The sequence below is a fragment of the Pipistrellus hanaki genome (assembly GCF_964339955.1).
Source record: "Pipistrellus hanaki genome assembly, chromosome: 1".
In the NCBI taxonomy this organism is placed as follows: Eukaryota; Metazoa; Chordata; class Mammalia; order Chiroptera; family Vespertilionidae; genus Pipistrellus; species Pipistrellus hanaki.
The window spans coordinates 143,653,714-143,668,667 of record NC_140503.1 but is presented as its reverse complement, the minus strand read 5'-3'; the positions used below and the strand labels follow the sequence as shown (position 1 = coordinate 143,668,667).

At 40.1% G+C, this 14,954-nt stretch overlaps 1 protein-coding gene and 1 long non-coding RNA gene across 2 annotated transcripts in view; both read right to left on the bottom strand.

Moving 5' to 3' along the window:
* Positions 1–14,954, bottom strand: part of LOC311617055 — a 316,342-nt gene that overhangs the window by 16,213 nt on the left and 285,175 nt on the right. The window lies entirely within an intron of this gene.
* Positions 2,547–3,839, bottom strand: LOC311612532 (2'-5'-oligoadenylate synthase 1-like; the record flags this gene model as incomplete). Its single annotated transcript, XM_084865538.1, has 1 exon — positions 2,547–3,839. The coding sequence occupies one exon, from the start codon at positions 3,837–3,839 to the stop codon at positions 2,547–2,549; it is 1,293 nt and encodes a 430-aa protein (XP_084721664.1).

The following is a 14,954-nucleotide window of genomic DNA, read 5'->3' as shown; positions in this document are numbered from 1 at the left end:
ACTATTTTCCGTCCATGGATTCATTTTTCTACTCCAATGGACAAAGAATCCGGGGAAGCCATTCTGCCCATGGGAATACCACGTCTTCCAGTCCCCAAATCCCCTATCAATGGCATTGTGGAATGTATGTGTTTTTAGGTCTCTTTTCCAACACTGGCCCAAGAAATGGCCTTGGAATATAATGAGAGCTAAGTAATGCTTGTGATAGGGCAGGGTTAGACTGTGACACCACCCTTTGAAAAGAGACTGATACACAACTGGGTAAGCAAGGCCATAAACTCCAATGTATCTGCAGCAGGAAAACAATGCTTCTTATTATCTATGTAGAAATAGACACCCACCCGCACATATTTATTAATGCCCTTTATTAGTCATAATCCTTAAAGCCTATTAAATTCAAATAACTTCCCAGGTACCTATTAGAGAATGTGATAAACCACCTACAAAGTTTTGTACTCCATAACAAATTTAGACATTGCCTTTAAAAAAAAAAAAAATCTGGGTCACAACCAGTAACACTCTACATTTATACTCTAAACACCAGGGCTCCATTACTCTACTTATTCTTATGAATAGATTTGCATGTGATGTGATCCGATCCACTTAAAATGGGCATCACTCTCTCCTTATTGTGGGCTTTGAGTTTGTAATGCATTTACTGCTCCCCTCTGCAAAGATCTCACACAGATGCTACTGAGCAGAATCACCTTCAGCAGGTGGGAGATAAACAAGAGCTGCTTTCCATCTCCCAGCCATCAATTTTCTGAAAGGCAGACCACACAGCCGCTTTGAAGGCCAGGAGAGAGCTGCAAGGGAGCAGGGAGGTAAACCTGAAGGAAGAGTGGATTGGAAATAAGGCTAATCTCTGTCATCTAGGTGTAGTAGATGGCTATTGGCAAAGCTGAAACTGCCAGATTCTATCAAAAGAGAATTTAGATGATTGTTAAAAGAGGGTGTTCTTTTTTTCTTTTCTCATTTTAAAAAAAAATAAATCTTTATTGTTCAAAGTATTACATATGTCCCTTCCCCACCCCGTCCCCCATTGCTCTCCCTCTCCCCCAAGTCTTCACCACCCACTGTCTGTGTCCTTGGGTTATGCATGTATGCATATGAGTTCATTGGTTGAGCTCTTCCCCCTGTCCACCCTCCCCTGCCTTCCCTCTGAGGTTTGACTGGGTTAAGGGAAGTGTGGTAAGTAAAACAATGAGAAATTTAAAGAGATCTTGAATAAAATGTTCAAGTTAGCAGAAATGGTTGCTTTTAATTAAACAGTAGCCAGCGTGTAGTGCACAATGTTAACACTGCTCATGAAGTCTTCCCTTCTGTTTATGTTGCATAATAGAATCATACATATATGGATTATAAAAGTAATTATTTTGTGTCAATTTCTTCTCGAAAAACAACATGGTAGATAAAAATTTTGGCTTGATTTTTTTTTTTTTCAGAACAGTTTTTCAACTTTTATAAAAATTGTAAACATATTACTTGAGTAATACTTTTCCTTTTTTAAAATGCTTTCCCATGAGCTTCAATATAAGCCTGGGAATAGGCTAGATAAATGCTCTTATCTCCACTTTGCACATGAGGAAGTAGATCCTTGGAGAGCCCACCTGGATTGCACAGGGAGACAGGGAGAGTAACGGTGGCGGGACCAGAAGAACCTGGCCTCTTCTTCCTGCAGACTTCCTCTAATTCGTGCACTGAGGGGGGGGAGGTATCCCTCACCCCGGCCCCTGGCAGTGGGTGACCCCTGGGGGATGTCCCCCTGCCGTGAGCCCAGCCTCTGACTGAGAGTGCCCACCAGGGGCAGCTCCTGAGGTGAGCGTCTCCCCCAGGGTGGTCAGTGCGCATCATATTCAGAGAGAGGAAAACTCTTTTCTCTGTTCTCTTTCTTTTCCTTTTTAAAATATATTTTTATTGATTTCAGAGAGAAAGAGAGAGAGACAAAGAGATAGAAACATCAGTGATGTGAGAGAATCATTGATGGGCTGCCTCCTGCATGCCCCGCACTGGGGATCCAGCCCAAAACCCAGGCATGTGCCCTTGACTGGAATCGAACCTGGGACTCTTCAGTCCTCAGGTTGATAGTTTCTCTTTCCTCTTTCTGAAACATGTATTGTATTGTTTTTCTCAAGGTGATCTTTTGACAATTTACTCTTTTTTTTTTCTATTATTTTTATTGCAAGTGATAATAAAATCAGGGTTACAACCAGTAACACTCTGGGCTGCTGAAACCCTCCCCCTAGGTACACAGAAGGAAGTCAAGGCTGGAATTCCACTCTATTTGTCTATATCTCTCTTGTTGTCTGAGATTAGATGGGGTGAGGCCCGGCTGTTGAAAGAAGTACAGAATAGTGGGAAAGGTGGGGTCAGGAGACCTGGATTTTGGTCCTAGGTCTCTCCCACTCACCTCTGGCTTGGTGCAGTCCTCTATCCTCTCTGAATCAACAGTGCATATCACCCTCCCCCCGCAACACCCCCCCCCTCCCCAAGGAGGAGGAGGGCTCACAGGACTCTGGAGCCGTGTCCCCTAAGGAGCACTGGCTTCAGAGGATGGTGCATGAACAGCTCGGTCTCTCCAGGAGTATTTCGTAGTTAGGGTTCTGTTCATCCTCATCTATTGAGAAATAACTGATATCACTGATATCACTGATGCTGATGCGGAAATCTCCGTTCTCTCTTTGGTGTCCTATGTCCCAGGAGATCTCACCTTGGAGCCCTGTGTCCCAGGAGCTCTCACCTCGGAGCCCTGTGTTCCAGGAGCTCTCACCTAGGAAGCCTACATCCCAGGAGCCCACTGGAGACCCATCCCAATTCTCCATGCATGGGTAACCCAACCAGGCTGCAGCCTCTTGTGCCAGCCGCCACCAGCCTTCTCTGCCTGGTCCAGCTGCAACGTTTCCTGTAGGGTCGGCTGGGTCCAGAATCACAGGCCTGGGTTGCGTGAGCTGTCTCCTCAGATATTGACCAATAACAGGATTTTTAGAGTCGTAATACTTAGTCCAGTAGATGCAAAGCTTCCGGTAGTCCACGACTAATTCCAAGACGGTCCGAAATCCCTGGGCTGTGCTGAAGGAGGTCTGCTTGCACCCACGCTCCCAGGCGTAGACGGTGAGCAGCTCCAGGGCGTACTGCGGCGGAAGCGGCTTCCCCCGGCGCTCCTTGCACAGCTGGTACCAGTGCTTGACCAGGCGGATGAGGCTCTTGAGCTTGGTGGGCCGCTGCCGCAGGAAGGCTCGCTGCAGCTCCGTGAAGCAGGGCGAGAACTCGCCCTCCTTCCCCAGGCGTGTGCACTCATTGATGAGCCGGACGTAGATTTGGGGATCAGGTCTGTAGTCTTCGTGGATGTGCGGCTCAGGCCCGGCCGTCCACAGACCCAGGACGTCAAAGGCGGGCAGGACATCAAACTCCACCTTGTGGTCCAGCTCCGGGGAGCGGAACGCAAAGCTGAGCGCGCGGGGCTTCTCTGGTCGTCGAGGCTTCCGGATCTCAAACTGCACTCCGGTCTCTCTCTGAAAGGCTTTCAGCTGCCGCCTGATTTCCTGGACGAACTCCCCTCCGTGGTCCAACTGCTCCTGGAAACTCCTGAGCTCGCTGAGGAAGACCACGAGGTCAGCGTCAGAGCGGCCTCGGAGGGTCGTGCCTTTGCCCAAGGAGCCGCCCTTCACCACTTTATACACCCGGACGGGGTGGGAGGCATCTTGGAAACACCTCTCCTTGAGGAAACTGCAGATTTCACGGACAGCTATTTTGACCCTCATGCGGAAAGACCTATCTGGCTCGAGGTGGTCTTTGATGAACTTGTCCAGATCCATGGCCGGGGTTCGCCTGAGCTCCATCCTGACGCTCCTGCAGGGAGAGCAGAACCACAGCTACATGGTGATGCTCTGGCAGGGACAGGAGAACCGCTGGCCGCAGAGATGGCTGCAGGAAGTGTCAGCCTCTCTTATCTTCTGCTGCCTGAGTCTGCACTGCTTTAGGTTTCGTTTCCTGGAAAGGGAGGAGCTGTGTCTTTGGTTTTGCTTCTTGGCAGATCAAACAATCCTGGGATCCTGCTTTCCCATCCTGCTCCTCCCCTTGCTGAAATGCACCCTCTGCCTTTTCTGATCAGCCCTTTCTTCAGACTGTACTCTGCTCTTTAACCCCTATTAGTGCCAAGAGCAAACATAATTCAAATCTGATTTTTGGTTTCCTTCTTCCAGGTTTTTCTTCTCATTGCTGACACAATTGTCTCCTATGATCTTTATAGTCTCCTATGATATTTTTTTTTCTTTCAATTTTTTAGTTACAGTTGACATTCAATATTATTTTGTACTAGAGGCCGGGTGCAAGGCATTTGTGCCCTGGGGGAGGGGCGGGGGAGGAAAGAGGGGCTGTCCCTCAGCCGGGCCCCTGGCAGTGGGTTACCCCTGGCAGTGGGTGACCCCTGGGGGATGTTCCCCTGCTGTAAGCCCAGCTTCTGGATGAGAGCGCCCACTAAGGGGCAGCTCCTGAGTTGAGCGTCTCCCCCCTGGTGGTCAGTGTGCCTCATAGCCACCGATCATTCCATAGTTTGGTCGTTTGCATATTAGCCTTTTAGCATATAGGATTAGTTTCAGGTATACAGCACAGTTAGGCATTTATACAATTTAGGAAGTGATCCCCTGGATATTTCAAGGACCCATCTGGCATCCTACATAGTTACTACAATATTATTGCTATTAAACTCAAGGGGTTTTCCACTCGAGTTGTCTATTCAAAAATGAGACCTGGTGGTTGCAAGGTAAATTTTATTTATTTGCAGCAAGTAAAGGAGATAGATTCCTATACACAGCTCTGCCTCCCCGAAGGGGGGCTTAGCTATTGCTTATGTACAAGTTGATTTCTTCTCTGTAGTTGGCCACATTCTGTCCAATTGAGCTCCTGTCAGCTCATCCTGTTACTAATGCATCTTCAAAATACTGGGTTGTGTTTTAACATTTAGCAAGAAATAATATTTGGAACTACCCAAGTTTTTGACCTTTGTTCTATTCAAAAACAATTTATTATATTCCCTATGCTGTACTTCATACACATTCCCATGATTATTTTGTAATGACTGATGCTGGAGGCTAAGTCCAGCAGGTCATCATAAACGTGAGAAGTCCTCAGATGGACACCTTCAGCAGGGCTGAAGATCTGCATATTATTACCTGCTGCCAAATAGCTGAGAGAAATTCCTCTGGCCTGAGAAACCTTTATTGTTTACCAGACCTTACCTTTGATATGTATATCTGCTTTGCTAAAAGGAAAATGTGTGAATAAAAAGCCTTGGATCTGGACATTCAGAGAGCTCACCACAAGAGTGAATTCTCCCCTATCTCCCCCATGCCTTCAAAATTCATATTTCTTGTCTAGTTTATCCATTTATGAGCATCCTTTCTTCAGATTCTGGAATGCTTGCAGAGGGAAAGACTGTGGCAGACTGATTATACTCTCTTCACCTTTTTCACCCAGGCCCTCAACCCCTCTTCCAACTGGAAACCATTAGTTTGTTCTTTGCATCTCTAAGGCTGTTTATGTTTTATTTGTTCATTTATTTCATTCTTTGAATTCCACATAGTACAAGTGAAATCATATGGTATTTTTCTTTCTCTGAGTTACTTCACTTAGCATAATACCTTCTAGGTCTACCATGTTGTTGCAAATGGTAATATTTTATTTTTTATGGCCAAGTAATAAATATTCCATTGTGTGTATGTGTGTATGTGTGTGTGTGTGTGTGTGTGTGTGTGTATTACAACTTCTTTATCCTCTCATCTATTGATGGGCATTTGGTTTGCTTCCATGTCTTAGATATTTTAAGTAACTCTGCTATGAGCATAGGGATGCATATATCTTTTTGATTTAGTGTTTTTGATTTTTTGGGATATATACCCAGAAGTGGAATTGTTGGGTCATAAGGTAGTTTAATTTTAATTGTTTGAGGATTCTCTATACCGTTTATAGTAGCTGCACCAATCTGCATTCCCACCAACAGTGCTCTTGAGTACCCTTTTCTCTACATCCTCACTAATACTTATTTGTTGTTGAGGTATTGATGAAAGCCATTCTCTCAGGTGTGAGGTGGTAATATTATGTGGTTTTGATTTTCATTTCTCAGATGATTAGTGGCATCGAACATCTTTCCATATGTCTATTGTCCATCTGTATGTCCACTTTGAAGAAGTGACTATTCAGGTCTTCTGCCCATTTTTAAATTGGATTGTTCATTTTTTGGTGTTGAGTTGTATGAGTTCTTTATAAACTTTGGATATTAACCCCTTATTGGCTGTATCATTGGCAATTATCTTCTTCCATTAGGTAGGTTGTCTTTTTATTTTGTTGATGGTTTCCTTTACTGTTGGTGGTTTCCAAAAACTTTTTTAGTTTGATTTGCTTATATTTTCTTCTGTTTCCCCATTGCCCAGGATATATCAGAAAAAATATTACCATGAGAAATGTCCAAGATTTTACTACCTATGTTTTCATTTATGATTTTAATGGCTTCAGGTCTAACATTTAAGTATTTATCCATTTGAATTTCTTCTTGTGCATGGTGTAAGAAGATGGTTTGGTGTCATTTTTTTGCATGTATCTGTCCAATTTTCCCAACGTTATTCATTAATACACTGTTTTTACCCATTGTATGTTCTTGCCTCCTTTGTTAAATATTAACCATAAAGGCATGGGTTGTTTCTGGGCTCTCTAGTCTGCTCCGCTTACCTATATTTCCGATTTTATGCCAGTGCCATCGTGTTTTGATAGTAGTATAGTTTCATGTCAGGTAGTGTGATTCTTCCAACTTTGTTCTTTTTAAAGGTTGCTGTTTGGGGTCTTTGGTGATCCCATATAAGTTTTTGGGTTATTTGTTCTAGCCCTGTGAAAAAGACCAAAGGTATTTTGATAGGTATTTTATGGAAACTAAAGGTTGCCTTGGGTAGTACTTTTACGATGCTAATTCTTTCTATCCATAAGTATGGATATGCTTTATTTTATTTGTATCTTCTTCAATTTATTCAATGTTTTATAATTTTCCTAGAATAGAAAATAATTGGTTAAATTTGTTCCAAGGTACTTTTTAAATGCAATTGTAAATAGGATTATTTTCTCAATTTCTCTTTCTGATAGTGCATTATTGTTGTATAAAAATGGAACTTGCCCTACCCAGTTTGGCTCAGTGGATAGAGCATCGGCCTGAGAACTGAAGAGTCCTGGGTTCAATTCCAATTAAGGGCACATGTCTGTATTTCGAGCTAGATCCCCAGTAGGGGGTGTGCCAGAGGCAGCTAATCAATGATTCTCTCTTATCATTGATGTTTCTATCTCTCTCCCTTTCCCTTTCTCTCTGAAATCAATAAAAAATTATTTTTTAAAAATGGAACTTATTTCTGAATATTTATTTTGTATCCTGATACTTTATTGGACAGTTTACTCTTACTATGATAAAATTGGGGTCTTGAAACCTATTTTCTTATACTCAAGGTAAAATTCTGGCATGGGAGATTGGGACACCCTGCTCTAAAGGCAGCCATAGTGGATGCTGAACTTCCTAAATGGAAGCAGGATTTACCATGATTCTCATGGGCTTAAGGGTATTTAGTGCTAGAAAATGAAAGACCCTTGAAAAAGTTCAACCTTTCCCAAACATGAACACTAAACAATTACCAGCCAACCTGAAACCTCAGTCCACAGTTCTTCCTCATTCCAACCTTCCAAGACCTGGGGAAACAAAACTACACATGCCATTCGAGGGAAAGGCGTCAGGGAGGAGGTAAGGTTTCACATGCCCTGGAGAGAGCTGAATCACTGTGTGCTCTCAGGGAGGAACGAAAACATGGCCTGGGTCAAGACTTGTGAAGAAAAAGGTGTACATTCGAAATTACAGCCTTTGGAGTTGTCAGTGGGACCCTTTCACAATTTACTGTTTTCATTTGGTTATTTTTATACAACTAATTTGCATCAGATAGTTAATTTAGCATTTTGATCATATCCTAAAATGATCCTTTTGTCCTAGCTGATAAGTAATAAAGTACACACCCAGTAATACGCTCATAAAATTTCCATCAGGCTTTACAATAAATGCCTAGCATTTTCTTTTTCTTTCTAGAATGCTCAGTTAATGTCCCAGGCAGAACAAGCTAATTAAAGGGGCTAAATAATTACAATAACTAATTTCCTCATTAATTCATTCTTCTCAATTTAATATAATTAATTTGGCTGACATAATGAACTTTAACATGAATTTTGATATCACTGCACTTACTTAAACAGTTTTAAAGTCATTTCAGAATGAATGTCATACACTTATTTAGAGAGCACCTGATATAGTTAAGTACTGTCATTTTATGGAGTAATTTCTATATAAGTAGGTAACATCTTGCTTTATGTAAGTTATGTAAGTCACCACTGAAATTGTAAATATTGATAGTTGTTACATTGCTGCATGGAATTCATTTTTAAAATGACATTTCCAGAATCTATTTTTAAATGAGTTAAGATGTAAATTATTTATTAAAATCATGTCCTAATTATTTTATTCACGTACACATACCAGTTTAAAAAATGTGATTTAAAGTGAACATATTTTGGAAAATGTGCTCAAATAGCCAAACAGCACTTTTCATGTCCAATAGGTTTCATAAAGTACTAGTTAACCAGCAGTCAGATAAATATACATATAGACATATTTATTTCTGAAATCTGAAGTAGTTCTTCTCTATTACCTGGGATGCTGTTAGACTTGATCTGTCTAGGATTCATATTAATTTAATGTATAAAAGGGAGAGATATTTTTAAAATGACCTTGTTATCAGGAAAACACTCATCTTGTGACTTTTAGTTTCCAAAGGGTGGCATATATCAAAATGACTATTTGACATTAAAAATAAGGCGTGTTGATATTTAAAAACATCTTGTTACAAAAAAAACATAGATACACCACAGTTTGGTGGGACTGTACAGCCATTGAGCTATAGTAGCCCGCAAGTAGGGTTAAAAGCTTTCCAACACTGATCAGTCTCTGTCAGACTAATTTGGGAAAGTAAATAACTGAAACTAATCTCCTAGCTCTGAATCAATATTTTGTGATAACTTTAATTTATTTTTTTGCTATACGCAAGCAAATGGATAAATCCCTGGAAAGAATTCTGCCTGTTTACACCAGTTGCTCAGAGTAGGCCTCTGCAGAGCTGTCATGCTAGGGCAGGAGGGGGACAGACATGTAATGTTTTATCCTGTCATCTTGTGTTGCCATATGTAATTAAGAATAATGTATGAGTGTAGAGATTGCTTTTACTCTTCACTCCCCATTAAAAAAAAACACCATGATTCTCACCCAGCTGGCATGGCTCAGTGGTTGAGCCTTGACCTATGAACCAGCAGGTCACAGTTTGATTCCCAGTCAGGGCACATGCCCAGGTTGCAGGCTTGATCCCCAGTATGGGGCATGCAGGAGGCAGCTGATCAATGATTTTTCTCTCATCATTGGTGTTTCTATCTCTCTCCCTCCTTTTTCCTCTCCAAAATCAATAAAAAATATATATTTAAACAAACAAACAAATGACAACTCTCCTTGATTGCACACCACTATGCAAATTACCATGTCATTTCACTTGGCCTCAGTCCAGTAGTTGTATCCTCATGTGCCTTTTTGATCGCTAATGACTGACTCTATATAGAGTCCATGGGGATGAATGCAGGCTACATGGGATAATTACTTATCTTAAAGGTAATTTTAGAAAAGATATGCTATCTGAAAAGAATTATCAGGATAGTTTATCTCAAAGAATAAAAATAAAATTTTAAGTTAATAAATGACCTAAATGATCTCCCTTTCTTCTATGATTAATAGACTAGAAACTAGCTACCCACTCCCACTCTCTGCTGCTTCCCCTCTGCTTTCCAACAGGGAAACTGATACCAAGACTTTCCAGTCTCTTTGAGCTTGGTCCCTGGCTAAGAGATAGAAGACAAAGGTCAAAGGTCAAATTTGGCTTTGCATCTCTTTTCTTAAAAAAAATAAATCTTTATTTTATGGGAAGATACAGTAGGGCTAGTGAGTGCCATCTGCTAGGAGCTGATACTAAGTGGCACTTCTATATCATAGAGTCAATAATGAGCTTAATCAACATTTTCAGTGCTTCCTTTTTGTATCCCACACATCATGGAACACAGGTCTAACCTAAGGTTGGCCTGTAATAAGTATGTAATGGGTTGAAATTGGTGTCCTCTCCCTCCTGTATCTGTGGTACGCAGAGAAATGGATTAGAAACCAGGAAAACAGAACTGTAATTGTGGATCTTTTATTAGTACATGATTTTTGCAAAAATTATTTCACTATTCTTATTGTTTGAAATTATGATGTTTGGATTAGATGAACTTCAAAATTCCTTTTACATTCATGATTTGTAATCTATAGATAATATAATAACCATGGAATGGTTAGAATAAGTGGTTTTCTGGTAAATATTATGGACTGGCTTTCAAAACAGAGAAATAAACAAATGGGTATAGTCAGCTCTCCCAACCAGTAGGAACCAGTTCCAACACAACATATGCCTTAAAATACTAAATTCGTCTACCTCAAAGAACTGAAAACTATGCTAATAGAGTTGTTGTATGTCACAGGAAGTGTAAACTTGGATCTTGGAAAATTTAGGATTCCATAGTTAGATTGTGATATTTATAGCTTAAGGCTTAATTTCTCCTCTTAGATTGGCATTCTGTAATAAACTTTCTCGTTCCTTTCACAGGACCCATTTTTAGTTTACATTATCTGCAGCATTTCAATAACGCTGTTCTATTCTAATGCTCACTGTGACCGATAAACCATGTGTAGATGGGTACCAGGGCACTGTATTGCCATTATCAATCCCCTGGGCAGTGAAGGTTAAACACTGCCCTGTCTTGGCTTAAGACTAATTTGGGAGCTATAACAAATGCATTTACAGCATTAGATCATATTTCTAAATATTGCTTTCTGCCACACTAAAAGATTCAACTTTTGAAAATATTACTGACTGTCCTTGTATATATCTGTAACTTAAAAAAAATAGTACATATTCTATTCTTAAAAACTGTAACAATGGAATTGCAAGTTAAAACATTACCACCTGAGATAATCCATATGTTAATTTTTTTATTAATCCTAGAAACTTATTTTTGTTTCCCATTAGTAACAAGAAAATTACTCAGAAAATATAAAATGCATGTAACTTTTAAAAAGGATAGCTAACATTTTTTTAAAAAAAAATCAGACTATAAACCTTCATCTACTTTTTTAAAAAAATGAAGTTCTTGCCCTGACTGGTTTGGCTCAGTGGATAGAGCGTTGGTCTGTGGACTCAAGGGTTCCAGGTTCTATTCCAGTCAAGGGCATGTACCTTGGTTGTGAACACATCCCAGGTAGGGGGTGTGCAGGAGGCAGCTGATTAATGTTTCTCTCTCATCAATGTTTCTATCCCTTTCCCATCCTCTCTGTAAAAAAATCAATAAAATATATTTTAAAATAAAAATTTTGTTCTTTATTGTTTAATGTATTACATAAGTCTCCTTTTCTCCCCATTGACCTCTCCTCAGCCACCCCCAACCACCAGCACATGCCCTCACCGCCCCCTCCCCCATTTGTGCTAATTGGTTATGCTCATATGCATGCATACAAGTCCTTTGGTTGATCTCTTACCCCTTCACCCCCTGCCTTCCCTCATAGGTTGGACAGTCTATTCAATGCTTTTATGACCCTGGTTCTGTTTTTGTTAATCCGTTTATGTTGTTTATTATATTCCACAAATGAGTGAGATCATATGATATTTATCTTTCTCTGACTGGCTTATTTCATTTAGGATAATGCTCATCCATGCTGTTGCAAATAGTAAGAATTATTTCTTTTTTACCGCAGTGAAGTATTCCATGTGTAGATGTACCACAGTTTTCTAATCCACTCATCTGCTGATGGGCACTTAGGCTGTGTCCAAATCTTAGCTATTGTAAATTGTGCTGCTTTGAACATAGGGGTACATATATCCTTTCTGATTGGTGTTTCTGTTTTCTTGGAATATAGTACTAAAAGTGGGATTATGGGGTCAAATGGATATTCTATTTTTAATTTTTTGACTCCATACTATTTTGGTCCTTTGCCCATTTTTTGATTAGATTGTCTTCCTTTTGTTAAGTTGTAGGAGTTCTCTATAAATTTTGGAGATTAATCTCTTATTGGAGATAACACTGTCACATATGTTTTCCTATGCAGTGGGCTTTCTTGTCTTGTTGATGGTTTCTTTTGTTATGCAAAAGCTTTTTATTTTGATGTAGTCCCATTTGTTTATTTTCTCTTTAGTTTCCATTGCCCTAAGAGCTGTATCAGTAAGGATATTGCTATGACAAATGTCTGAGATTTTGTTGCCTGTGGATTCCTCTAGTATTATTATGATTACGCATCTTATGTTTAAGCCCTTTATATTGATACATTTTGAGTTTATTTTTGTGAATGGTGTAAGTTGGTGATCTAGTTTCATTTTTTTTTTTTTTTGCATGTATCTGTCAAATTTTCCCAACATTATTTATTGAAGAGACTGTCTTGACTCCATTGTATGTTCTTGCCTCCTTTGTCAAATATTAACTGAGCAAAATGGCTTGGGTTGATTTCTGGATTCTCTGTTCTGTTCCACTGGTCTATATATCTATTCTTGCGCCAGTACCAGGCAGTTTTGAGAATAGTGGCTTTGTAATATAGCCTTATATCTGGTATTGTGATCCCTCCTACTTTGTTCTTCTTTTTCAAGATTGGGTAGCTAACTTTTTAAATAGCGTATTTATAATATTTACTATCTATAATAATAAAAGTATAATATGCAAATTGACCGAATGGCCAAACAGCAAGGAGATGGATTAATCAGGGGGTGGGTCCATGATTGCCCCAAAGAGGGAGGCCCAGGCTACCCTGCAGCAGCACTTTGGTGGTGGTGGTGGTGGTGGGGCAGGGCCTACCTCTGTGGAGTGATCCATTGCCGAGCTCCTGGACTGTAAGAGGTCACAGGCCAGTCTGAGGGGACCCCCTGCCCCCAGAGTGCAAGAATTTGATGCACCAGGCATCTAGTTTCTAATAATAAATGAGATAAAACTGGATTGCAAAACCTAAAGGTTGTGTGAGAACAACTGCATATGTTAAATTGCTAGTGTCTGACAGTTAAGGTTGTAACATTTCTCTGTTGCTCTTCCATATAATATCTAAATTGGCAGTTGTGAAGGGTCTTTGTTTAAATACACACCAAAAATATATTTCAGATACAATCATTTGCTTCCACTCTTTGGCTTACTTAATGTTTATTCATGTAAAAGGGCATTATTTGGTTAGCAGCAGGCATTTGTAAAGCCAGCATGTATACCAGTGGGAGCACTATGACTCTGATGGAAGGAAACACCCTCACCCTACAGCTGTCATCTCCCCTTAGAGTGGATTTGGCCGAGTGAGACCCCTGTGTAAGATCCATTAGCGAGGATGCACCATATTATTGTTTTTTGTAATTATTGGGAGGAGTAAAGAGAGGAGTCAAACAAGATCTGGCACCATCTACGCTTTCCACACGTTTGATGTAACTCACTGTGCTCATTTTTAAATAGTCAGATGAACACATGCCCTAAAGTAGGGGTGTCGAACTCAATCAGAGAAGGGGCCAAAATCTAAAATCCAGCCTAAATCGCGGGCCGAATGGTTTACTGAACAGTCATAAACTGACAATGTCATAAACTGACAGAGGAGTGCAGTGATGACAGCGCGGTGCGGGCCACATTGCAAGGCCTGGCCGGCTGGATTTGGCCCGCAGGCCTTGTGTTTGACACATGTGCCCTAAAGCCTGTCCCAATCCGGAGACTTACCTCAGCCTTTCCATTGAATACCTCCATCTGTCTACATCAGATCTGAATTCCTTCACTCAGAATACCAGACCAGGACAACCTCCCCTTGTAGCTTCCCGATTTGGTGGGAAGTTATTTCTAGTCATTTCAAGGAACAGAGTTCTTTGAGACTGTCACATTGTGGTCCTAATAAAACTCAAGGCTCATGGCTGTGTCTTCCAGGCTCCTGTGCATGTTAAAACCTCAGTTTTCAAGGTCTTATATTAATATCGGTTATCCTATGGGCCTGATAGTGTGTCAGTTTCTCTTTTGATCTGACATCAAGGAATTTCTGATTTTTTTCAACTTTGGTAATATTTTTAATATTATTTTTTAATTTGGAATTTCTGTGTTTTGGAAAAGGGATGCAACTAGTTTAGCCTACCCTGTTGCTGGAAGTTATCTGTTTCAACTTCTAGGATTATAACATGTTAGAGCTGGGTGGTACATTAGAGATCCTTTCTTCACTCAGTGAATTGAGTTTTAATTTATTTTTCTTCATTAGGTACCAGGTAAGTTTGACACTTGAAAAAAATTACCTGGGTTGCTTTAATATTTTTCTATTTATAAGAGATCCTAAAATCCCAAAGCTAGAGATTCCATTCAATTCACTTTTACATTTATCAAGCATCTCCAGTGCAATGGTTGGTGAAAAGAACAAAGAATTGTACATTATGGTCTCTGACCTTAAAGGAGCTCATATTTTAATATCAGGCCCAAATGTGAACAGATAATTGCAAAATAATGTAATAAGTCTATTATTACTAGGATAAATGAAACACTTTGACAGATTTGAGGCACTTAAGGTAGCATGGGAAAGTCTGAGTCTAGAGGAGATGCTACTGATGAAGAATTATGAAGAGGGAGACAGGGTGTGTGTGTTTATGGGGCTAGTAAATGTCTTAAGGGCATTCCAGGAAGAAGAGACTGACGATGCTAGAAAAATAACAAAAAACAGTGACAATGATAGTGTAGAAGTCAATAATATAATTACAATTAACTCTATAAATTGTTTATACAGTTTAATTCAACAAATAATTGTTGAGGTCAATATTGTTAAAACC